A 25,246-nucleotide genomic window follows, 5' to 3' on the forward strand; every position below is an offset into this window, starting at 1 on the left:
CAATAACCGAAGCCTATAATATTTCAATCATCCATTTATCGGATTACCTTTAAACAAATACTTTTGTTAATTTATAAATGTGAAAATTGAAGGAATGTCAACGAATCGGAATATAAAATCAGCATTGATTCGAAATATGAGCCATTTTGTAATTTTCTTTCTAATGACGTAAGTAATCAGTTTCTAATTACTTTTTAATTTTTTTAACATAAACTACAGTATACAATTGGTCATTGATTTTTTAGAGGAATTTTGATTATAAGAATGGGTTACGGTTTTGTGATTTGCAAAGAAGAGAAATGCTTAGAAATTGGTAATTATATATATATATATACAGGTTTAATAGTTAAGGAAACTGTAGCCTTAAACGAGAATGTATTTTTTGCAGCAAATGAATTAACAAAGGCAATGAATATTTCGATCGATCCATGCGACGATTTTTATGGATACGTGTGTGGAAACTGGAATAAATATCATCCAGTTTCGGATAACGACCTGTATCGATACCTTGATATGCCGAGTATTTTGAATACTAATATGGACAAGCAAAAAATTGGTAGGAAAACAACGCAGAAAATATGATATAAGCAAAGTTATAAACAATTACGAATAATGGGTATTTCATTTAGATATTTTAACGAATACACCGGGGTCAGCAAGTAGTAAAGCTTTAAAAACAGCCAGAAAACTATTTAGTTCCTGTATGGACGTTGGTGGGTTTTTCACTAGTTTTTAACAAATTTTTATGTAAAAATGGATATATTTAAAGTGAATTTTTTTGTAATTTTAGACAGTCTGGACCAAAACGAAGCGAGTAATTTATTGACTAAATTAAAAACATATGGAGACTGGCTATTGGTGAATCCAGAGCCTGTATTTGGAGTAAAAAAGTCCTGGCAAGAATACCTCCAAATGGAATATCAATTTGTCAGCGATAATCCTTTTTTCAGAATGAATGTTGGCCAGCATCCAAAACTTTCCAAAGTTCGACTGCTTGTCGTACGTGCGGAATACCATCATAAATTTATAATTAAATTTGTTGATAGTTTATATAATTAGATTCTGATTTTACAGATTAGAAAACCTATTATGTTTTTAACTGGAACAGTGCACGTTGATAATCGTATCAAGAGGGGAGTGATAAAAGCTTATAAACAGTACGTTTATGAAGTTGCATCGTACCTCAGAAGAAAAAGTGGCAAATGTAATCTTCATTCGACCATCGACAAAGATATCCACGATATGATCAAATTTGAAATGAATTTAGCAAAGGTCAATCATAATATTACAGAATTAAAAGCTAATGATAAATTAGAGAAGAAATATATAGACAGTTCATTGAACTTTAAAACTATAATATACATTTTTGTAGGTAGAAGACACTAGGAGCAAATTACTAACGATTGAAGAGTTTCAAATTATGTATAATGATAATGGAGGAGATCACCCAAATGCTCAAGTAAATTTAATTTAATAAAATTATAATTACAACATATCAAGATTTAATTTGATTGTTTCTCTCCAGATGGACTGGTTGGAAGCAATACAGTTTTTATTCAAGGAGGCTGGAGTAACAATTACAAAGACACAAAAAGTAAAATTTTTTGATTTTGAATATTTTATGCAATTGCCACAGACTTTGAAGGTCACCAATTCTCGTATAATAGGTATAATAAATGATCCAATTCTTATACATAAACATTCAAAAGTATTGCATTTGACTTTTTATTTTTGCTACAGCCAATTACATAGTTTGGGCTTTCATACGTTATAACATAAAATACAGTGGGAAACAACTAATGTCAATAAGAAAAGAATTTAATGATAAAATATATATAGGCGGAATGCCAGAGATCAAAAGGTAATTTTTTTTAGTCAATGAAAAACTTTCTTCCCAAAAATCCTTAGTGTTCATATGTTTACTTAGGGAATTAACGTGTTTGAGACATCCAAATTTAGACAAAGCCATTTCTTTGGAGTATTTAAAACGATATTTCATTGAGAGTAATAAAAATGAAGTAAGTATTTTTAGGTACTGCATCAGAATCGATGGGATAAATACTAAATGTGCATTTACAGGCACAGAAAATTATTGACCATATTTTCAAAATATACGAAGAATCTTTAATTAAAATTGACTGGATGGACTCGAACAGTATAAACGTCACTGTGGAAAAAGTACAAAATATTAAAACACTCGTAGGTTATCCTGATGATTACAATTCATCTACTATCGACGAATATTACAAAAATGTAATCTATTTACACATATGCAACTCGTCCCTTGAAATTTATCATATAACGAGTCGATTAATATTTCAGTTTAAGCTTGGTTCAAACTACTTGGAAAGTATGATAAATCTTGAAAAATTCAAATATTTGGTGGAATTGAGCCAATTGCCAACAGATATTAGTAGAACTCAGTAAGATATAAAATATATATAAGAATGTCCAATGATCTAGAAAATATTCTTTATAATTAAATTTTTCCATCATGATAATTTTCACAGGTGGAATGTAGAGCCAACGATGACAGATGCTTGCTACAAAGCAGGAGCAAATGCTATGAGTAAGAACATTATTCTAAATCAATAAAAAAATCTTTAACATTTAACAAAATTTAATCGAATGAAAATAATGATAAACATTTTTCCAGCTGTGCCTGCTGCTTTTTTGCAGTTTCCAGTTTTTCATCCTGATTTACCAGAGTAATTTGCACTAAATAGATAAATAAATTACACATGAGCAACTTGTGAAAATATTAAAATTATATTTTTCTTTATTCAGGGTACTGCTTTATGCATTTTTTGGATTTACAATAGCTCATGAGATTTCTCATGCTTTCGACCGTTTAGGTTAGTCTATTTTACCCTAATTATTTACAAGTAGTAAAATAAAAAATATTAAGCCTTCAATTTTGCAATATTATAATGCAGGTGTTAAATGTGACAAAGAAGGAAATGTGGTTGACATATGGCCTCCACACATATACGAAATTTACTTAGAGAAGGCTAAATGTTTTATAGACCAATTTAATAACATTCTTGTCCCAGAGCTGTGCAGTTCAACGAAGTCTGTCTATGTAAATATATATATATATATATATATAGTCATACTGAATTTTGGTAAAACTTATTGATAATCTCGATTAATCTTGGAACTTGAAATCGAATCGATTTAATTTTTAGACTAATGGACGACTGACATTATCAGAAAATATTGCTGATTCTATTGCTTTGCAAAGAGCATACGATGCTTATAAGGACTATCAAAGGAAGAATGGTGGTATAGACGTGCGATTGCTGGGTTTCAAGGATATCAGTTCTGACAAATTATTTTTCATATATTATGCGCTAGTAAGTAATTAATACACATGCATTGATTTTATTTGTATTGATTTTTATAGAACAGGATAATTTTGTAGAATAGGTGCACTAACATGACACCACAGAATAAGGCTATTCTACATCGAACTGATTGCCATGCATCTCCAGAAGCCAGATTGATAGGAAGCATTTCAAATCACAATAATTTTGGTGATGTATTTGGTTGTAAACCAGGCAGACGCATGAATCCATTGAAAAAATGCTCAATTTTTCCATAATCAATTAATGCTGGCTCCAAAATTATTGTGAAACTTGTAGTAACAAGCAAAACATTGTAGAATAAAGATATTTTTTGTAAAATTTCGATCTTGTTTTTATAGTATTAAATTTTGTAAACAAATGAGTTGTGGAAAAAATAAAGACTTAATTACATTACCCATAAATTTTCAGCAAATACGTGACTATACGGTGACATAAAATTTGTGATAAAATTGACTTATCTATATTAATAAATGACGCGAAGCTAGCTTTATCTTTCTTTAGATACATTACAAGAAAGAACTTTGATAATTCAAGCCAAAAATATTTAAGTTATCTATTTTGTGTGAAATAACGTTTAAATAAATATATTTGTTAATTTTGAAATGTAACAGTTGATGGAATGAGAAAGTGAAAAATATTAAAACTAATTTAACTTTAAATATGGGTCAGTTTTTAATTTTTATTTTATTAATGTAAGTAATTTATTCATAATTAATGTTCATTTTACTTACGTAACTAAAGTGTAAAATATGTCATTGTTTTTTTAGAGCGATAATTCTTATTATAAGAATAAGTTATGCTCATGAGGTTTGCAGAACAGAAAGATGCATAGAAATTGGTAATTATGTAAAACTGTTTAGCAGTGAATGAGAATATCTAGCCCTTAAAACATTATTATTATTTTTTTGTAGCGAATAAATTCAGGAAGGTAATGAATACTTCGATTGATCCGTGCGATGATTTTTATGGATATATGTGTGGGAACTGGAATAAATACCATCCGGTTTCAAATAATGATCCGTATCGATACATTAATATGTATTCTACTATAATAGACAAGATGCATCGGCAAAAGATTGGTGGGAAAATAATAAAAATTGAATATTGGTTCATAACTAATGACGAATAATATATTATATATACACACTTCATTTAGATATTTTAACAAAAAAATCGAAATCAGCGAGTAGTGAAGCTTTAAAAAAAGCCAGGGAATTGTTTAAATTTTGTATCAATGCTGGTAAGTCTTTCGTTTGTTACCAATAGATTTTTATGCAAAAATGAGAATTTTTATAACTACTTTTTCCATGATATCAGAAAAAATAAAAAAAAATGAAGCAAAGAGTTTACTGGAAAATTTGAAACAGAATGGAGACTGGTTATTATTGAATCCAGAACCTGTATCTAGTTCTAAAATGAATTGGCAAAAATATCTGAAAATGGAATATCAATATTTTCGATATAACCCTTTCTTCAAATTAGCTATTCGCTATGCTCTGTTGGATATCCACGTTCGAATGATTGTAGTACGTTATGTTAATATAAATATATATAGAATTTTAGATTGAAATTTCGGCAAAAACAATAATGAGTTTTGGATTTACAGATTCAGAACCCTAACATATTTTTGTCTGAAATAATTAATACGGACGACCAAAGAAAGAAAAAGGGAATCGCCTCTTATAAGGAGTACATTCACGACGTTGCATCGTATCTTAGAAAAGAAAGTGGTAAAAGTAATGTTCATAAGGGTATGGACAAAGAGATAGACGAATTGATCGAATTTGAATTAAGTTTGGCTAAGGTCATAATTATTAAAATCCTCTTCCAACATCACGAAAAATCTGGAAAAATTGTTGAGGAAACTGTTAAATTTGTGCACCATCGCGTTGTTCAATAATTGTAGGTTCTACATAAAATTGAAACGTTTCATAAACAGTTTTTCGTGGTGTTGAAGCAAACTTGGTATAATCAATTTAAAATGCATTAATTGATTATAGAAAAAAAAAAGCCTAAAAATCATTAAATCTGTTTGTTAACCAATATATATTTTTACAGCCAATAGAAGACAGAAATAAATTAATGGCATTTGAGAATTTTCAAATTTTCTATAATAATATTGGAGGAAATCACTCAAATGCTAAAGTAATTTGAATCCATTAAAATTATCGCCATAAATCATCAAAGTCTAATTTATTTAGTTCCTTTTGTAGATAGACTGGTTAGAAACAATACAGATATTATTTAAAGAGGCTGGAATTGCATTTACAACGTCAGAGAATGTATTAATTCAGGACTTGGGATATTTGGTGGATTTGGTACAGGTTTTAAGGGTCACCAAACCTCGTACCATTGGTAAAATAAATGACAGGCTTCCCTCATTCAGAGACTTAATCAAATTCTAATTTTACGTTGCATTTTTTACTGCAGCTAATTACATTGTCTGGAATTTCATACGTCATAACATTAAATACAGTGGCAAAACCTTATTGTCAATACAAAAAAAATTTAATCATAAAGTATACGCAGGCCAACTAACAGAATTCAAAAGGTACTTTTCTAATGTTTGCTATATTTTCTTTTAAAATAATCTTAATGTTTATATCTTTACTTCAGAAAAATCACGTGTTTGATGAATCCCAATTTAGATAAAGTTATTTCACTGGAGTATATAAATCGATATTTTATCAAAAGTAACAAAGACAAAGTAAGTGTTTCTAGGTACTACATTTCCAAATTTGTTGAATAAATACAAGACATTTGTCCACAGGCACAGAAATATATTGACCATATTTTAAAAGTATTCGAAGATGGTTTTAGCAAAGTCGGCTGGATGGACCCTGAAAGTAGACAAATATCTGTTGAAAAAGTGCAAGCTATTAAAACACTTGTAGGTTATCCTGACGACTATACCTCAGCTGCCATTGATAATTATTATGAGAATGTAATATATATTTTTATAAATATCAATTCTCCCCCTTGAAAATTATCTCTCAATAGTTTCATTCAATAGAAGTAGCAACTGTATGGAGAGCTACTAACAAAATACTACATAAGATTATCTGGTCGACTTGAAAAGGCCCTTTTTACATGGTTCATTAATTATATAACTATATTTGTGTATTTTATTATTACTTCCATACCTGCTAATTCTATAGGGAATACCATTTATGACAAAAAAAAAAACAACATTTTTCAGTTTAAACTCGGGTCAGACTACTTCGAAAGCATGATCAATTTTGAGAAATTCAAATATTTCATTGAGCTGGACACATTGCAAAAAACTATCAATAGATCTGAGTAAGATTTTTAAGCAATTAAGAATCTCCAATGATCTAGGAAATATTCATTTTAATAAAATAATTTCTTCACACATCATACATTTCAGATGGGAAGTAGAACCAACGGTGATAGATGCTGCTTACAAAACAGCAAAAAATGTTATTAGTAAGATAACTTTCTTGAAACCCAAAGCAATAATTATTAATAATTAAAATTCGATTGGAAAACAAAACTAATACGTACTCTTTCAGCTGTGCCTGCCGCTTTATTGCAGCCCCCTGTTTTTGATCCAGATACACCAGAGTATGTTTCACTATAATCAGATAAATAATTACAATACCCAAGAAATTTAAAAGTATAATAATTATATTTCTCTTTCCAGAGTATTGATTTACAGTGTGTTTGGATTTGTTATAGCTCATGAGGTTTCTCATGCGTTTGATCCTTTCGGTTAGTATAATTCATCTCTTAAATATTTGTAATTAGCAATACAAAGAAAAAAACAAGATGTCAAACTGCTAATATAATTAAAGGTATTAAATGTAACAAAGAAGGGCATGCTGCGAATTTGTGGCCACTTCCTGTACACGAAACTTACAAGGAAAAAGCTGATTCTGTTACAAATCTATACAATCGATTTCCCATCCCAGAACTGTTTATTGAAGGGAAACCTGTTCACGTAACTAAAATTATAATGAGTCAATACAATTTAATAATATTCCCGATTCTTCTTAAAAATTTAATCAAAACAATTTGATTCTTAGACTGATGGAGAAAAAACTTTAGCAGAAAACATTGCTGATTTGATTGGTTTGCAAATGTCATACGATGCTTATAAGGACAATCAAAGGAAGAATGGTGGTAAAGACGTGCGGTTGTTAGCTTTCGAAAAAATTAGCTCTGACAAACTATTTTTCATGCATCATGCTCTTGTAAGTATTTATTAGTTTTATTTATATTTTTCTTTTTTCTTACAACAGGGTTATTTTTCAGTCTAGGTGCACCAACATTACACCAAAGAATAGACTTTGCATGCATCAAACTGATTGCCATGCATCTCCAGAAGTCAGATTGAGGGGAACTATTTCGAATCACAAGGATTTTGGTGATGTATTTGGTTGTAAACCAGGCACACCCATGAACCCTTTGAGTTCTAACAAATGCTTCATTTTAACGTAATCATGTTTTTGCTGCTTCTAGAATAGTTTTAATACTTGTAGAAAAACAAATATTTTTTTCGTCGTTTTTTTCTTAACCTATAATCTTTGTCGTAAAACAACTCGTGAAGAGAATTTGGCCATTGGTCTTACATCAATTCTATAAGTATTCAGCTATATATTTAAATAAATGATATAAAAAATGTTATAAAATCAATTTATTTGCTTGAATGCACGACACGAAAGCCACGTTTATCATTTTTACGATTATCATAAAACTAAACAAATATTGATAATTTAAGCCAATAAAATTTCTACGATCCAGTTATGAAATAATGTTGAATAAATATTTGTTAAGTTTAGAAGGTTATTGCAGACGGAATTGGGAAAGGTTATTTGAACTACACTATATCTGTATTGATTTTAAAAATGGGCCAGTTTGTAATCTTTCTTATAACAATGTAACTAATCTATTCCTAATTGATTTTTCAGAACAATTCTGATTGTAAGAATGGGTTATGCCCATGAGGTTTGCAGAATTGAAAATGCATAGAAATTGGTAATAATATGAACAGCTGTTTAACATATTGAATGAGAATATCCAGCCCTTAAAATATTATTATTATATTTTTTGTAGCAAATGAATTCAGTAAGGTAATGAATGCTTCGATTGATCCGTGCGATGATTTATATGGATATATGTGTGGGAACTGGAAGAAATACAATCCAATTTCAGAGAAAGATCCGGAATGATTCATTGATAGTTATCCTGTCTTATATATTAATATGGATTTGCAAAAAGTCGATAGGGAAACCAAACACAATAATAGTAAACAAATTTACAATGAATTATAAATAATTAATGCTTTGTTTATCTATTTTGACAAACACTTCGATAGCAGCAAGTAGTAAAGCTTTAAAATCAGCCAGAAAATTGTTTAAATCATGTATGGACGTTAGTCAGTATTTCATTTCAATATAAAGAATTTTTTTGTATAAAAAAGGAAATTTGTAATGAATTCTTTGGTGATTTTAGAAAAGATTGACAATGACGAAGCAAAGAATTTATTGGCTTCTTTGAAGAGAATGGGAGAGTGGCTTTTGTTGACTCCAGAACCTGTATTTGGTCTAAAAAATTCCTGGCAAAAAAATTTCAAAATAGAATATCAATTTATTATTGATAATATCCCGAGTCGAAAAATTTGGTCTGACTTTAACCTAAAATTTAGTTCAAAAACAGACCTTTAGATGCTATAATAGTGACCTGCATTTGGACTACTTAGGGCCAAAACAGGTCAAAAGCAGGTCTCAGATAGGTCAAAACTAGGTCTTATAACCTGCTTTTGACCTTTCTGATTAAGCTTAAATAAGGACATGGTTACTAAAATTGCTTTGGCTGTGTTAAGAATAAAAATTAAATTATAAAATGATTATATAGAAAGTTTAGATAGGTCATGTAACACACATTTATATGTCGAGATTGGTTACGGTAAACCTAACCTGATAAGTTTAACACTTATGAGAGAATTGACCCGGTCTCCCTGGTCTGGACCTGGGTGGATCACCCTTGATCTGGTGCTGCTGTGTACGTACTTAAGTATATCGTGGACTACAAGTTAGGAGCGAGAACGCTTCGCATGGTAGCCACTTGGTGGTAGCGAGTAGAAGCTGGGAAAATTTAGTTTAAATTAAGACTAAATTTATAGCATAATCTTTTTTTGATCTAATATAGTTTAAAACCAGCCCAAGTCGAAAAATGTGTCTTGATTTTGACCTAAAGTGACCTGATATTGATTTAATTACGATAATTTGTAGTTCAAAAATAGATAATGATCGAATCCTGATATTTTTTTGAACTAGATTTAGGTCCAAAAAAGATCACGATCTAATTTTAATCTCATTTTGAACTAGTTGTTAAGACAAAAAGAAATTACGATCAAATCCTGAACCTAATTTGAACTAACTATTAGGTCAAAGATAGATCAGAATCAAATCTTGAAAATTTCGGATTAATTATTAGGTCAAAAACAAATCCCAATCGAATCTTGAAAAGAGTTTGAAATATCGCTACAAGGTCGAAAGGAAATCACTATTCAATCTTGATCTAGTAGTTTATACATATAATGAATAAAACTTTTTATAGAGCGCTGGATTTCAATCATTAATCCTATAACAATAAACACAACCAGAGTTAGAAGTGATTTTATATATATTATTATTTTTAACTCTGTGTTGATTAAATTATTGAATTTTTAAATAAATAATTTTCTTATGTTTTAATAAATTAATTTACACTACTTTTACAAGTAAAATGATTCTAAATACTACAGAAATTGAATTAAATTTAATTGTGTGTAAAACATTACATCCATTCTTCTAATACTGTAGTGACTTTTTTTCTTCTAAATAACTTATTGTTTGAACTACAATTTTTGTAATAATATATGCTGCATGTTTCGTATATTTTCCCTGGTTAGGCTCCTTTGATAGTGCCGAAACTATAGGGTTAATCTTTGTTCAGTAAAAAGAACACAGACTAAGGTGTATCGTTTACACAAAAAAAATATATGTAATGATAATAAATTATTATACATATTTCATAAAATTTAATTACTGAAATTATTATACATATATATACAAATAATTGATTAGTAAACATTTTAAAATTTATATATTCCTTTTTTAATGAGTTTACTGACTCTGCAATAAATAAATTATCATTCAAATTAAAAAAAAAGTTAACTGCTATAATATGACTAACAGAAATTATATTTATACTATTGGATAAAATACATTGATGTATATATTTGAGTTCAATGTTATTTGTTTTAAGGTTTCCATGTATTTTAAATAAATTAACTGCTGCAAAATGTCTTCCATTGCAAACACATTCATTTCCTTTGCAACCACAATTCGTTACTTTCATGAAATATAAAACTTTAGCAAAAGAGCGTAATCCGTTTTCATTTAAAAATGTTATACATGAAGAATCGGTTTGCAATTGTTTACGGTATAAATGAGCAACATATAATTTTTCATTTTTTAATATTCTGTAGTATTGTCTTATGGATATATTTTCATTGTTAGCAGGATCTAACAGTTTTTTCAAATATTACGGTATAACTTGTAATTTTGTGTAGTTTCCAACTACATGAAATGTGTGGAACGATTCAATAATCTTCACCTGCTTTTTATATTTAAGGGCAAATTTTTTGATTGGTCCATTTGCCACTTGGCTGACTGTATAGAAGTACTTTAAAAATTGCCAATGTGAAAATAATATTTGGGAATCTATATTTGTAGTCCCATGAACAAGTTTGGTTAGTTGCCCATTAATGTTTTCAAAGGGAAAGCTCGAGTGAGTCCGCAGTGGTCCAAATTTTTCAACTTCCTGGGACAGGTGCAACATTAAATGAATATTTGTGGAGCAGAATTGCAATCCATATAACTCTTGAAATTCTTTAACAAAAGCTTGTAACATTCTGTTTGCATTTCTTATTTGTTCTTTGGAAATGCTATCTCCATTTAGTAACGAAATGCCACTAACAAACAGCATATAGTGGCTAAAATATTGAGGCGTCAATATTTCTCTTAAAATAATAGGAGAATAATAAAAACACCGGCATTTCAACTCAGACGCTTTCCAATATGAAAATTTATCGACGCTTTTCATCATGCGATGAACAAATTTTGGAATTTTCATTTTACGTAGTTTCTCATTAACCACTTGCATCATCGGACGAATGGAAAATCTTTTATTTGCATGAGAAGAGTCAAACCACAATATTAAGAGGTTTTTAACTACCCCTTCGAAAACTACGTGAATCGAATCAATTGCCGTTCCTTCTATATAGTTAGGCATTATATGTGCTAATGAACAAGGCCCCTTTATACCTTTGACCGATGTGAAATTCTTTCAACCGATTTTCTTTCGACTGATTGCGCAGCATAATGGAGTGTATCTTCAAGATTCCTATTTTTCCAACAATTTGTATATTTATAGATCCGTGTGAAGCCTCCAGTTTCTGTTCGACAAACCTCTGACCGAATGTCACAATTTGGGCAACCGTATTCACCATTGAATTGCTGGATATTTAAAAATAAACTTTTTGCAGGGAGATCACAGGTTCCACTTATCAGCATACAACGGATTACATAAGATCTACCTATATATGGTATTTTAATTTTCATACCAATGTATAATTCTTGAAGCTCATCTTTTAATGACTGCACAAACAGATATGCAGATGGTTTCGCTTTACCAAACCATAGTCCAGCAAGTATCGTCTTTTCCCGAAGGCTTCCCGAGTCGAAATTTAAACTCTTTTTTAGTACTTTCTAAAGCCTGATCTCACACTTATTTGTAGTATCAAATTAGGCTTTATTAAACACTATTTTAATCCGGAATACGCACGGAATCAGCAGTCAAACAGGACAAGAAAAAGGACTGATTATGTTCTGATTTAATTCTTATTTTCATCTGTTAATTCATTCTGATCTTAGTTCTGATGTCGCCTTGAATTTTAGATCTGTTTCCAAACTGGATTTTTATCATATATATATATATATATATATATATGAACCTGCAACAAAATGTCCCAAAGCATGCCGATGAAATCTATTACTTCAGAAACTATTACAATAAAATATTCAAGTTTATATATTATCTTACTGAAAAGGTAAAATCTAAAGACAACATTTTTTTATATTACTGTGCGGAATTAAATTTTGTTTTATGTCCATATTCTGGGATATTTGGAATGGCGAACCTATACTGCATGTAAAAATGAGTTGAAATAACAAAACTTACATAAAAATATCCAACATACTATCTTTAATCTACTTTTACTAAAATTCAAATCTTGTAACATACAGTGTCACGTATTCGAATGGATAATATACAATATTTTTATAAACATTTACTAAATAGTATTGCATCTATTCATCCGATAAATTTTCGTCCTCTGATAATTTATTATCCACGAAATTCTCTTGGCGTTGCTTTTGCTTCTTACTACTTCTATTGAACTTAGTTTGAAGTTCCTCATCGTCAGTATTAACATTTCTATTGAAAAATGTATATTATCGGTTAAATAATTTTGTCTATATGCAATTTAAACGGAATGATTATATAACTAAATAAATATAACTACTCTTCAACAGGTTTTGATTTTCTTTTCACGGGCTTCCGATTCGCAGTTAATTTATTTATATGTTGTATAAACATTTGATCTGTTATTTTCTCTGTTTTGGAATTTATAAAATCTGAAATAGATATAGATTAAAAAGAAAATTAATAATTATAAGCAGATTACATTCTTAGTTTCAATGTCATATGTACAGATGGTATAGTATTATATATAGCTTATTTTTTTAATAAATAGATTACGTTATATGGTCAAATATTATTACAATTTAAAAGAGACGGCCAAATATAAAAGATAAATTCAGTAAAATTCGCACACATCTTATTTAGCTATAATGATGTAAAATATAGAATTCCGAATCATATTAATTGCGAAAAGAATTTCACATTAGACATAGAAATCATACATTTGATGAGTTTATAACTTACTATGCAAAGTAGAAAATAATCTGGGATGGATACCAATTGTTCCACGGGTTCCCTTGGCTGTTAAATGTTTCAAAACCTGTCCGTATATTTCTACTAAAATCTCTGTCACCAATTTTTTCCAATTTTTATGGCCTTCGAAATTCATATTAATGATGTTAAATCGAGTTTCTGATATAAAAACATTCGAATTTTTTACAATTTCCACCTTTCCTCTCTTGGCAGTAGAAAAATCATCAATTATCTAAGAAGAAATACATGTATTAGATTTTTATATGAATATTGCAATTTGGAAGACCTCGAATAATGAAACTGTATTAAAAAATTATATCGTAGAAATTTGAAAAAACAAACCCCATCAATATAAAGAACTTTAAATGTTTAATTATTTTATATTTATTTCCTTACTTTTGCTAATTCTTCGTTGAGCTTCGTCTTTAATTTAAGGTCATACGAATATTGCATGGATGCCAACAATCTTTTTTGGAAATTTATCTGTTCTAATGTAACTATAAATAAAATTATTGATTATTTTAATTATCACGAATTGCATATAGATTGCATAAATATAGTATATTTTTGCATCCCTGCTTTATGGCATTTTAAATGACGGACAAATCATATTTACCATCTGGTATTTTGAATAAGCAATGCGATATCATATACGAATTATCCGCGTTTATTTTTTCTTCCTGTACAGACTCTTTTCTTGTGAATTCTTTTTCGTCCTTTTTATTATTTAATGAGTAGCTGCAACTAGCTTGATCACTACGTGTATCGTATTCTTTCTCCTCGCCTTTCTCCAAATCTTCGTCAGAATCTTTATTTTCTTTATTTTTAAAAATAGAATCCGTATCGGAGTTGCTATTTTCAAAATCGAAATATTTTTCTTCCTTTCTCTTGCTTCCTTTATCTCTTTGTACAACTTTTTCTGTACTTTTAAAAATTGTATTCATTTCGGATATATTATCCTCCATATCCAAACAATTTTGCTCCTCCCTCTTTTTATCCTTCGCATATGTTGTATACGTGTTACTGTGGGTTTTTAGAAATTATAGCTTTTGCAAATGCTTTCTTTTTTTCAGGAACAATTTGGCCATTTTCGTCAATAATTAATGTTTCCAAGTCAGTTCTATTATCTAAAAATTTTCAAACGAGATTTAGTACTATTAATTACATTTCCAGTAGGATCATTTATTCTAACAGGAAAATTCGTCTCAATAACGAATTTCGCTACCACAACTAATTTAAGTACAGGTTATATATTTCCTCCTATTGTCATAAAAAACAAAATAACCTATACTAAAGACAGTTTCATTTATAAGGTGTGACAATGAATAACAATTTAACTTAATTTCAAAAGAATGCCTTTAAAGTGTAGTATTTTTAAAAATGCATACCGCTTATTTTAATAATTCTAGCAGCAAACCATTCTTTTTTTCCTGCAACTTTATCCAACCACAATAATTTGATGTTCTTTCCTTCATAACGATCGCACGGTTTAATCAATTTACAATTTATTACATCCACCGTTTTTGACTCTTTCCAAAATATTGAAGCATATTTTTCATTTTTTAAACCTTTTGACGCCATTTGAACAGTTTTACATCAAATTGATCTTAAATCCAGACGCACCCACATAAACTATCTGAAGCTGTCAACAGAAGCTGTTTCTAAGAGACATATTCATCGATCTTCGAACATCAGAATAGTTCAGAACAGTAATTCGCGCATAACATTTTCTTCGGTTCTTCGATGAGGTTAATTTTCCATTGGATTTTTAAGTAAAAATAATATTTCAATAATTATAAGCATGCGAAAAAGATTTTGTCAACTAACGAGCAATGCTCAGCTTAGATATTATAAAAGATTACTATCACATGGAAATAATGAAAAGTAATTATATAATACGCTTCCGATAAAAAAATTAATCGTGCTATTATAATACTTTTTTTGATAAATGTTCAATCAAAAAATGAAAATATCAATCTTTTTCAGTAGTCCTTCACCAGAGAGTAATGAAAATAGAGCTGTTGGGATTGTCGAACATTCTGAACAAGATAATCATCAAAATGATCATTTTCAAGACGATGTTAATCCAAATATTAGAAACATTGATCTAAATGGCGAATGTAGTGATGAAATTATAATATATATAAAAATTTCGAAAAAGCTTTATTATTGTTCGAAACATTAACTTCTTTCGCGATAAGCAACGATTTTCGTCGAAATATTTCGTTTCAACTTTAAATCGCTAAGAAAAGATATTTCTCGATCGAGATTCTTGATAAAATCCATATCATCTTATTGCAAATTTAATGCACTATAAGATACTATATTTTAAAATTTCTATAAACCATTCCTATCGTTCGAAACATGGCTTCTTTCGCGATAAGTCACATCGTTGAAATATTTCGACTCAACGTTCAATCGGTCAGAAAACCATATTTCTCAATCGAATCGAGATCGCTAATGAAATACTTTCCATTTTATTGCAAATTTAATGCACTAAATAACAGTATATGTTAAAATTGTTAAAAAACTTTCCTATTGTCCGGACATGGACTTCTTTCTGGATACGTCACGCTTTTTGTCGATATGTTTCGTTTCAATTTTCAATAAGTAAGAAAACATATTTCTCAATCGAGATCCCTGATGAAATACCTATCATTTTATTGCAAATTTAATTGGCTAAAGAATAGCATGATTTATGATTTAAAAAAAATTATCTTAACATTAAAAATGCTAACAGTTTGTTTCTCGTACATATAGTCCATTCGGTAATATTCATACAATACGCACGATTTAGCACATTTTAAGTAAAATGGTTCTAAAGACGAGAACCGGTGGACCCATCGTAGTATGGCCATTGGCTGATAGTAATAGTACTTGCAAGTGTTTTGAGGAATGATATTATTAAAAAAAAGAACGAAAAAGAAAGCCAATAGCACGCGGTGTTCCCAAGCGGTCACCCATCCAAGTACTAACCGCGCCCAACGATGCTTAACTTCGGTGATCGGACGAGAACCGGTGGACCCATCGTGGTATGGCCATTGGCTGATAGTGATGGTACTTGTAAGGATTTTGAGGATTGATATTATTAAAAAAAAGAACGAAAAAGAAAGCCAATAGCACGCGGTGTTCCCAAGCGGTCACCCATCCAAGTACTAACCGCGCCCAACGATGCTTAACTTCGGTGATCGGACGAGAACCGGTGGACCCATCGTGGTATGGCCATTGGCTGATAGTGATAGTACTTGCAAGGGTTTTGAGGATTGATATTATTTAAAAAAAAAAGAACAAAAAAGAAAGCCAATAGCACGCGGTGTTCCCATTGTTCCCAAGCGGTCACTCATCCAAGTACTAACCGCGCCCAACGATGCTTAACTTCGGTGATCGGACGAGAACCATTTCCATTTTAAATATTTTTTATTAATATAATTAATTAATACAAAATAATATATATATTTTGATATATCTCTTCCTTTAACAACAACAGTACCTACTTTGAAAAGTTTAACCTGTTAAATTACATTATAAACAGAGTATATAAACCTCTATTTGCTTATCACAGTTTTACAGTCTTATAATAATTAAATACTAATCTCGTATCTTATTGACACCTGTTACTATATAGGAAATCAATTGCAAAACCTATTTATAACATTTAAAAAATATCCTTAATTACTCTGTTAAGAAAATTGGCAGTGACTCGTATAACATTTTATGCTTAAATACTTTAGGTATATTATGATATCTGTAATTAGTAACTGTCCTTGTCAAAACATTACATTTCAATTTATCTGTATAAAACCTTTGCGCAAGTCCTTGTATATAATCCTTTATATATTGAACCTTTGTTATATCATGTAAGTATTTAATTTTAGTATATCTTCCTTCATTAAGTACTATAGCCTAAGACACTTATTTTGAAATCTTTGTAGTTTGAGCAAATGTGCATCTGCTGCACCACACCATACAGGCGCCGCATATAACATAATTGGTCTAATAACCATTTTGTATAAAATTAATTTATTTTCTTGACTTAGACCCGAGTGTTTAACCATTAATGAATATATATTCCTAAGCATAATGTGTGCTTTCCTAATGATTTCATTAATATGTACTTTAAAGGTAAGTTTTGTATCCAATGTTACTCCTAAATATTTTACTGTTTTGGTATCTAATATTTGAGTATTGTTCATTTTAATAGGCTGAAAGATTTTTGTATCCTTCTTTTTCTTTGTAAATACTATTACCTCAGTTTTGCTAGCATTAATATTTATCATCCACTTTTTATAGTATTTTTCAAGTATATCAAGATGTATTTGTATTTGTTTCGTTGCTATCACAGCTGAGAAAGAGTGTGCATAGATTGCCGTATCATCAGCAAATAATGCCAAATTGGTTCTATTAAATTTAGGTATATCATTTACATATATATTAAATAATGCCGGACCAAGAACCGAACCTTGTGGTACCCCCGCTCTAATACATCTTGATGTAGATAAACAATCATTTACTTTTACCTGTAATGTTCTATTATTTATATATGAATATACAAATTTAATTATATACAACGGATAATCAAATTTAGACATTTTGTAGATTAATCCATCTATCCACACTCTATCGAAAGCCTTTTCTATATCTAATAAGGACATAACTGTAACTTTGCTATTATTAAAACTTAGCTTAATATCATTTGCAATTCTAATAACCTGTTGAACAGTATTATGTTTACCTCTGAATCCAAATTGCTCATCAATTATTACCTTATTTTTATCCTCATATTGCTTAATTCTTTTAAGGACAACTTTTTCTACAATCTTACTTAATGCTGATAATAATGATATAGGTCTATAGCTACTTGGAATAATAGATGGTTTACCCGGCTTCAGAACAGGTATTACAATTGCTTGTTTCCACAATAGCGGGAAGTATCCTAATTTAAGAATTGCATTTACTATATACATTAATTGCACTATAGCTTTTTTAGTAAATTGTTTAATAACAATATTTTGAATATTATCATGTCCTGGCGCTTTAAACGAAGGTAATTTGTTAATAATTTCCTTTATCTCAGCTGGTGAAGATAAATGCTTATTTACATCAGTATTATCATCAGAGGAGATAATCTTCAAAATATAATTCATTATTTCTTTTTGTTCTTGTGTAACATTTTGTAAATCGATAGAATGTACACCCTCATAGTGATTGGCTAACATTTCTATTTTATCATGATCCGATATAGCCTCAATACCATTACATTCTAACATAGGTATTGTTTTCCATTTCTTTTTAAGTTTACGGTTAATTTTCCATAAGGAATTATCTTTAATATTAAGTTTTTCAAGTGTTTCCTTCCAACTTTTATTTCTATATAAATGAATTTCAATACCTATATTTTTAGTAAGTTTTTTAAATTCATCTTTGAGTTTCCAATTTTGAGTACGCTGCCATATTCTTCTAATTTTATTCCTCTCTTTTATCATAGTAAGTATTTCTATACTTAAGTTATCTTTTTTATCTTTAAAAATTTTATTATTAATCATAATTTTTATAGCACCTTGCACAGCTTCAGTAAATTTATTAACTTCTTCTTCTAATGTTTGATTACTTATAATTTTATTATTAATAACAATTTTACTATCTAATACTTCTTTAAATCTGTCCCAATTTACATGTTTGTAATTTAAAACTTTTTTAGTATTTACTTTACTGTACAAGTTACTACCCAGACAAAACATTACAGGTGTGTGATCTGAACTCAATTCATTGAGGGATTCTATGTTTGTTATATTACCCACATTTTTACTTATTATTAGATCAATTATTGTTAGTGTACCACCATTTGGTGGATAATGCGTAGGTACATCTGCATGTAATATATTACAGTTATTATTTTTGACATATTTAAGTAATATGTTACCATTTCTATTATTTCTATGACATCCCCAAATCTTACTTCTACAATTCAGATCACCAACCAACAATGCTCTACCTGGTCTTCCCAATAACAAATCTAAATCATTTTGTTTTATAATATTGCTAGGCTTGTTATACGCTGCTATTAAAAAAATATTATTTTCTAATTTAATACATACATTTTCAATTAAAGAATTAACCACTTGCAATCGCTTATAACCAATACCATTCTTAATTAAAATTGCAACTCCACCAGCTGCATTATTCCTTGATTGTTTCTCAGTAATATATCCTCTGATGTTAAAATTATCCTTTCAGATAATTTGGTTTCGTTGATCATGCATATATCGACATGATGTTTATTTAGAAAGTTAATTAGTTCTCCTATTTTGCTTCTTATGCCATTAGCGTTCCATGTTACTAATTTTATATTAAGCATCAATATTAATATCAGTATCAATGTTTTGTACAAATTTGAAAAACACCTCAAATTTTTCCATTTGTGTTCTGCAATGTTGTAATTGTTGCGTTAGTATTTTTGCTGCATATAACATTTTTTTAATATCAATTAATTGATTAATTGTTCTAATTTCATTTATTAATGATGTGATATTTGTAATATTGTCTATTTGGCTATTTATTTCATTATTATTATTGCTAGCTGCCATTTGTGCATATATTACTGAATTAGTATTACTTGACAATACTTTATCAGTATTTGGCATAGACATTGACATTGACGTTTTATTACGTCTATCATGTATATTTGGAAAATTATTCTTATTAACTTCATACATACTTTCTTTGGTGTTTCTAGAACTATTAATTTTAGTTTTCGTTGCTTTCTCTACTATTTGTAATTTCCTTTTATATTCAATACAAACAGTAGCATTTGCTGGATGATCATCACCGCAATTAATACATTTTGCTGGTTCATCCTTAGGATTTTACATTCATGCATCAAGTGATTTTTAGCACATTTTACACAATATGGTTCTGAGTAACAATTTGCAGTAGCATGTCCCCATTTTTGACACCTATGGCACTGAGAAAGTTTTTTTTTATTAAAATATGATTCCCATATTATTCTAGTGTAGTTCAAATAATTTATATTATTTTGTAATTGCTTTATTGCAACTTTTCCTTCTATAGCTATACTATTAGCATGGTGTTTCTGGTTCCTTTCATTAAATTCACATTAATTATCTTTAAACCATGACTTACCAATTCATCTTTTATCTCGGTAACATTAATTTCATTTATATCACCTAACCCTTTAATCACGAAGGTTCTTCTTTTCATGTTTCTTCTAGTGTATGTATGAAACTTAATATTTTCTGTTTTCCAATTTTTTATTATCTGGCCATAATCCTCTGTTGTAGTTGTATACACTTGTGCTGTTTTATTATTGCTATATTTAATATAGAATTTACTTATAGCATTTCTTTTTATCATATTATCAAATTTTTCATGATTTGTGACACTATCATGTAATACTATTGGTAGGAGTTTCTCTGGTTTGGTTCACTCGTTCAGTCTTTACCATTTCAATTTTGTGAACATATGGCTTCCACCGAATCATCATCGCCTTCATGATCGGTTTCCATGTCATTTTGATTTTCATTATCCTCCAAAACCTGATATCTATTTTTATGTAGAAAGCTCATTATTGGCCCTTTGCTTAGCTTACTTGGTCTTCTTGATAAAGCACCTACATATTTCCTTTTAATACTTTGAAATATGTTTTTATCACCATTTTCCACTTGAATATCCCTAGAAGGATTATTTTGATTTGTACACTCTCCTTTATTCAGATCTACTTTTATTATTATTTATGTACAATATCACAATTTATTAATGAAATGCAAATTGCAAATTAGAAAATTTACAATTTTGCAATTCTGCAACGCTCTTTCAACTCTTATATCTTTTTAGCTGAGAATAAGTCACTGCTAGTAACTTCTGTTGCTACCTGTACGACGATTCGCACGAGACTCGGACGAGAACCGGTGGACCCATCGTAGTATGGCCATTGGCTGATAGTAATAGTACTTGCAAGTGTTTTGAGGAATGATATTATTAAAAAAAAGAACGAAAAAGAAAGCCAATAGCACGCGGTGTTCCCAAGCGGTCACCCATCCAAGTACTAACCGCGCCCAACGATGCTTAACTTCGGTGATCGGACGAGAACCGGTGGACCCATCGTGGTATGGCCATTGGCTGATAGTAATAGTACTTGTAAGGGGTTTGAGGAATAATATTATTAAAAAAAAGAACGAAAAAGAAAGCCAATAGCACGCGGTGTTCCCAAGCGGTCACCCATCCAAGTACTAACCGCGCCCAACGATGCTTAACTTCGGTGATCGGACGAGAACCGGTGGACCCATCGTGGTATGGCCATTGGCTGATAGTAATAGTACTTGTAAGGGGTTTGAGGAATAATATTATTAAAAAAAAGAACGAAAAAGAAAGCCAATAGCACGCGGTGTTCCCAAGCGGTCACCCATCCAAGTACTAACCGCGCCCAACGATGCTTAACTTCGGTGATCGGACGAGAACCGGTGGACCCATCGTGGTATGGCCATTGGCTGATAGTGATGGTACTTGTAAGGATTTTGAGGATTGATATTATTAAAAAAAAGAACGAAAAAGAAAGCCAATAGCACGCGGTGTTCCCAAGCGGTCACCCATCCAAGTACTAACCGCGCCCAACGATGCTTAACTTCGGTGATCGGACGAGAACCGGTGGACCCATCGTGGTATGGCCATTGGCTGATAGTGATGGTGCTTGTAAGGGTTTTGAGGATTGATATTATTAAAAAAAAGAACGAGAAAGGAAACCCGAGTCGAAAAATATGTCTTGATTTTGACCTGTTACTAATCTAGAATTTAGGTCAACTTCAGGTAAAAATGTTAATTTTTATGATCTGATATTAGTCTACTTAGGGCGAAATCAGATCGAAAGCAGGTCGAATGACTTGCTTTTGACCTAAATCATAGGTCATAATGAGGTTTTCACTAAAGAATGCTCCACAATAATTTTTGGAAAATCTTTAAGGGGTTATATAGAAGATTTCCTAGATTTATCCTGAAACATTATATATTAATATTGTTTCAAAGTTCATTATATATTTTGTTTATGTTAAGTACAGGGTGATTCTTTAACGGCGGGATATAGAAGATTGGTGTTAGTTGATTATAGCACCCGGAATTATGAAATCCAAGAACCCTGATTGGTCAATATCGTATAGTGCCAACTTACAATAGACCATTACCAATAGTTTGATACAAAAAATGAGACCCATCCGCCATTTTGGTGTAAAAGTGTTTACATACTTTTCGTAAATAGAAGCAGAAGGAAATGAATGATCTGTCAAAAGTAGTGATTCAGATTAATTTGTGATAAGTGTAACTTTGGCAAATAAAAGTGATGATTGTAATAAAAAGAGGAGATAGGGAAGAACTTGGTTTTCATAAAATTTATTATTTTATGTATTAACCATGACTGACTCAATGAGTTCAGTCAAACCCTTACATTACAGCGTTTCCATCTTCTTTAATAATCAAGTGTATTTTTGTAACAACAAACTCAAACTTCTTGTTATACCAGTGGACACAATGACCTATCAGATGTTATCCATTTCCATCAAAGAAAAACATATTTAAGTTCTCATTGAGTCAGTCATGGTTAATACATTAAATAACAAATTCTATGAAAACCAAAGTTCTTCCCTATCTCCTCTTTTCATTACAATCATCACTTTTATTTGCCAAAGTTACACTTATCACAAATTAATCGGACTCAGTACTTTTGACAGCTCATTCATTTCCTTCTGCTTCTATTTACGAAAAGTATGTAAACAATTTTACACCAAAATGGCGGAGTGGTCTCATTTTTTTTATCAAACTATTGGTAATGGTCTATTTTAAGTTGGCACTATACGATGTTGACCAATCAGGGTTCTTGGATTTCATCATTCCGGGTGCTATAATCAACTAACACCAATCTCCTATGTCCCGCCGTTAGAGAATCACCCTGTATATGCATACTTATTTAATTTTTTGGCTAAACTTAAATATTCTAATTAGTGATAATGTTTTAAAAACAGGAAAGGACGATTTAACTATCACAAGGTCTAGATATCATTCTAGTAAAGGAATTTGCTTGGTTTTACATATTCTTATCATTATAAAAAGATTATACGAAAACGTTTCTCGGAGCTTACCAGTCTAATTAGATCAAAATAAGATCTTTGCTTTGTCGGCATTGCGAAATATCAAAGGAATTAGACTGTAAGCAGGACAATTTTTTCGACTCAGATTTACTTTAAAACCAATTTTCGAGCAAAATTTTGCTTTTCCAATGATGCAGCAAACTGCTCTATCTGATAAATCAGTAAGATTTTCAAAAACTGAAAAAAATACTATTTCTTATTAAGCTCTTTTAATGTAATACTTATTTTTTAACAAGCTTAGACCAGTTTCATATGTTGCGTCACCGAAAAGATAAAAAGACTTGAAAATTGATCTACGAATAACGCTGTATTATTCTCCAGAGTTTTCAACTAAATGAGTGATATCGAGGATAATTTTAAAAGTAGGCAGAAAATAGATTTGATTAGCACCAGGATCAGGAATGTAAGACATTAGGAGGTAATATTATTAATAGGCGTAATTGCGTACGTGTGTGTATATGCATGTGCGACAATACGGAGCAGAGGAAAAGTACAAACTTCTTTTGTTATTATAAAGGGGAACTGTCAACGAAAGTGAGAATAAAATAATTTTTCTGTTAAATCAAAGCCCTGTGATTCATCGGTTTAAAAATGATTTATCTCAGCAATGATGCTTTTACGGATGTCATAGTATAGGACTTTTCTACTTACTTTAGCCCCAAGGATAAGTGGTTAAAATTAAAAACATCATTGCTGTTATACCCTTTAGAGATATATTGAATTGATAAAGTTTAGTAATATCCTCGATCATTCTTGGAACTTGAAATTGAATCAATTTGATTTTTAGACTAATGGGCGACTAAAGTTATCAGAAAATATTATGTATAAGCTAGAACCACCCTTAGCGCTGAATAAAATTTAGAATGAGGGAAAACTTAGTGCTCTTTTATTGCTAATCATTTGCTAAAAAATTTAATCTTTTGCTCAAATAATTTAGCAGGAAATTACAGATAAAATGGGTAGTCCAACTTTACGTTAAACTAGAACCCCCCAAATGGAAAAAATTAAAAATCGAAAAATATAGGGTATTTTATTGCTTTTGTTTTACTTTAAGAAAATATAAAGATATTTTTAAAAGCGTTGACGGGAAAGAAGATATAACTATCATCGTATCCGTCAGGAGCAGCAGGAGAATATCAACATTACCGCTGCAATACCCAAGCAGCAAATAAATCAGTTCCTTAAAAACTCATGAAATTTATTTTTGATATCACTTTACCAACCTAGAACAGCTGAGCAATAGATATTTAAAGAAACTACACTAGAGAATAGCACCGGAAGAATTAACTTAAGCCTCTGCTTCAACTTTCGTGAGCCCTGGGCCAGCAAGAAAATCCATTCTTTGAAAATATCTTGTAGTAATTAATTTCAACTATTTGGGAGCCAAAATCATTGAGCAAAAAAAAATTATCCATGGTAGATCACTCTGAACATCGATATATGATATGCATATGTAGTATAAATCTCAGATTATAGCCTATCATCGTTAAATATTTTTTTGCTCAATGATTTTGGGTTCCAAATAATCGCAAATGATTACTATAAGAGATGTTTGAAGAATCGCTTTTTTGATGCCCCAGAGCGTAAGAAAGTTGAAGCAGAGGCTTAAGTTAACTCTTCCGCTGCTCTTCTCTAGTGTAGTTTCTTTAAATATCTATTGCTCAGCTGTTCTAGGTTGGTAAAGTGATATCAAAAATAAATTTC

General features: G+C 30.2%; 3 protein-coding genes, 1 long non-coding RNA gene and 6 other non-coding genes across 11 annotated transcripts; 3 read left to right on the forward strand and 7 right to left on the reverse strand.

The window, feature by feature from the left end:
* Nucleotides 1-30: 30 nt before the first annotated feature.
* Nucleotides 31-4,602, forward strand: LOC136781375 (neprilysin-11-like). Of its 2 annotated transcripts, XM_066740241.1 has the most exons (20): nucleotides 31-168; nucleotides 246-313; nucleotides 389-556; nucleotides 630-713; nucleotides 791-999; nucleotides 1,075-1,272; nucleotides 1,373-1,459; nucleotides 1,526-1,667; nucleotides 1,741-1,861; nucleotides 1,928-2,018; nucleotides 2,080-2,253; nucleotides 2,323-2,423; nucleotides 2,511-2,569; nucleotides 2,657-2,708; nucleotides 2,788-2,855; nucleotides 2,937-3,082; nucleotides 3,189-3,356; nucleotides 3,425-4,060; nucleotides 4,136-4,206; nucleotides 4,280-4,602. In XM_066740241.1, the coding sequence occupies exons 1-18, from the start codon at nucleotides 95-97 to the stop codon at nucleotides 3,602-3,604; spliced, it is 2,190 nt and encodes a 729-aa protein (XP_066596338.1). In that variant the 5' UTR covers nucleotides 31-94; the 3' UTR covers nucleotides 3,605-4,060; nucleotides 4,136-4,206; nucleotides 4,280-4,602. The 2 variants fall into 2 exon arrangements, with proteins under 2 accessions (XP_066596338.1, XP_066596339.1); XM_066740242.1 differs by lacking the exons at nucleotides 4,136-4,206; nucleotides 4,280-4,602 and having other exon boundaries at nucleotides 3,430-3,572.
* On the forward strand, nucleotides 4,429-5,268 carry LOC136781441 (neprilysin-11-like). Its single transcript, XM_066740350.1, has 4 exons — nucleotides 4,429-4,447; nucleotides 4,525-4,608; nucleotides 4,686-4,894; nucleotides 4,975-5,268. Exons 1-4 carry the CDS (start codon nucleotides 4,429-4,431, stop codon nucleotides 5,266-5,268), a joined length of 606 nt encoding a protein of 201 aa, XP_066596447.1.
* Nucleotides 5,037-8,795, forward strand: LOC136781383 (endothelin-converting enzyme 1-like). The gene is made up of 14 exons (XM_066740261.1): nucleotides 5,037-5,513; nucleotides 5,582-5,723; nucleotides 5,799-5,919; nucleotides 5,985-6,075; nucleotides 6,139-6,312; nucleotides 6,568-6,668; nucleotides 6,757-6,815; nucleotides 6,902-6,953; nucleotides 7,033-7,100; nucleotides 7,184-7,329; nucleotides 7,415-7,582; nucleotides 7,644-7,825; nucleotides 8,300-8,366; nucleotides 8,445-8,795. The coding sequence occupies exons 1-13, from the start codon at nucleotides 5,451-5,453 to the stop codon at nucleotides 8,358-8,360; spliced, it is 1,428 nt and encodes a 475-aa protein (XP_066596358.1). The 5' UTR covers nucleotides 5,037-5,450; the 3' UTR covers nucleotides 8,361-8,366; nucleotides 8,445-8,795.
* On the reverse strand, nucleotides 6,082-7,753 carry LOC136781386 (uncharacterized). The gene is made up of 3 exons (XR_010823907.1): nucleotides 7,626-7,753; nucleotides 6,894-6,963; nucleotides 6,082-6,208 (listed from the first exon to the last, which is right to left on the reverse strand). It is a non-coding gene; the product is annotated as an uncharacterized lncRNA (long non-coding RNA).
* Nucleotides 8,796-16,318: 7,523 nt separating the features above from the next.
* On the reverse strand, nucleotides 16,319-16,437 carry LOC136781479 (5S ribosomal RNA). Its single transcript, XR_010823922.1, has one exon. It is a non-coding gene; the product is annotated as a 5S ribosomal RNA (ribosomal RNA).
* Nucleotides 16,438-16,502: 65 nt separating this feature from the next.
* LOC136781480 (5S ribosomal RNA) lies at nucleotides 16,503-16,621 on the reverse strand. The gene has a single exon (XR_010823923.1). It is a non-coding gene; the product is annotated as a 5S ribosomal RNA (ribosomal RNA).
* A 4,788-nt stretch (nucleotides 16,622-21,409) lies between these two features.
* LOC136781481 (5S ribosomal RNA) lies at nucleotides 21,410-21,528 on the reverse strand. The gene has a single exon (XR_010823924.1). It is a non-coding gene; the product is annotated as a 5S ribosomal RNA (ribosomal RNA).
* A 65-nt stretch (nucleotides 21,529-21,593) lies between these two features.
* On the reverse strand, nucleotides 21,594-21,712 carry LOC136781483 (5S ribosomal RNA). The gene has a single exon (XR_010823925.1). It is a non-coding gene; the product is annotated as a 5S ribosomal RNA (ribosomal RNA).
* Nucleotides 21,713-21,777: 65 nt separating this feature from the next.
* LOC136781484 (5S ribosomal RNA) lies at nucleotides 21,778-21,896 on the reverse strand. Its single transcript, XR_010823926.1, has one exon. It is a non-coding gene; the product is annotated as a 5S ribosomal RNA (ribosomal RNA).
* Nucleotides 21,897-21,961: 65 nt separating this feature from the next.
* LOC136781485 (5S ribosomal RNA) lies at nucleotides 21,962-22,080 on the reverse strand. Its single transcript, XR_010823927.1, has one exon. It is a non-coding gene; the product is annotated as a 5S ribosomal RNA (ribosomal RNA).
* Nucleotides 22,081-25,246: the final 3,166 nt, after the last annotated feature.

The sequence above is a fragment of the Prorops nasuta genome, unplaced genomic scaffold, assembly GCF_024137725.1.
Source record: "Prorops nasuta isolate Cenicafe-Biocafe unplaced genomic scaffold, Cenicafe_Pnas_1.2 PNAS00022, whole genome shotgun sequence".
NCBI classification, from domain to species: Eukaryota; Metazoa; Arthropoda; class Insecta; order Hymenoptera; family Bethylidae; genus Prorops; species Prorops nasuta.

What these genes read in the sequence shown, in the direction of transcription:
- LOC136781375 (XM_066740241.1), top strand. Translation starts at nt 95, where the DNA reads ATGTCAACGAATCGGAATATAAAATCAGCATTGATTCGAAATATGAGC. An exon ending in CCAAAGTTCGACTGCTTGTC is followed by an intron (nt 1,000 to 1,074) that starts GTACGTGCGGAA and finishes CTGATTTTACAG; the next exon opens with ATTAGAAAACCTATTATGTT. An exon ending in TTGAAATGAATTTAGCAAAG is followed by an intron (nt 1,273 to 1,372) that starts GTCAATCATAAT and finishes ACATTTTTGTAG; the next exon opens with GTAGAAGACACTAGGAGCAA.
- LOC136781441 (XM_066740350.1), top strand. An exon ending in TAAATTTTGTATCAATGCTG is followed by an intron (nt 4,609 to 4,685) that starts GTAAGTCTTTCG and finishes CCATGATATCAG; the next exon opens with AAAAAATAAAAAAAAATGAA. An exon ending in TCCACGTTCGAATGATTGTA is followed by an intron (nt 4,895 to 4,974) that starts GTACGTTATGTT and finishes TTGGATTTACAG; the next exon opens with ATTCAGAACCCTAACATATT.
- LOC136781383 (XM_066740261.1), top strand. Translation starts at nt 5,451, where the DNA reads ATGGCATTTGAGAATTTTCAAATTTTCTATAATAATATTGGAGGAAAT. An exon ending in CAACTAACAGAATTCAAAAG is followed by an intron (nt 5,920 to 5,984) that starts GTACTTTTCTAA and finishes TCTTTACTTCAG; the next exon opens with AAAAATCACGTGTTTGATGA. An exon ending in TCAAAAGTAACAAAGACAAA is followed by an intron (nt 6,076 to 6,138) that starts GTAAGTGTTTCT and finishes ATTTGTCCACAG; the next exon opens with GCACAGAAATATATTGACCA.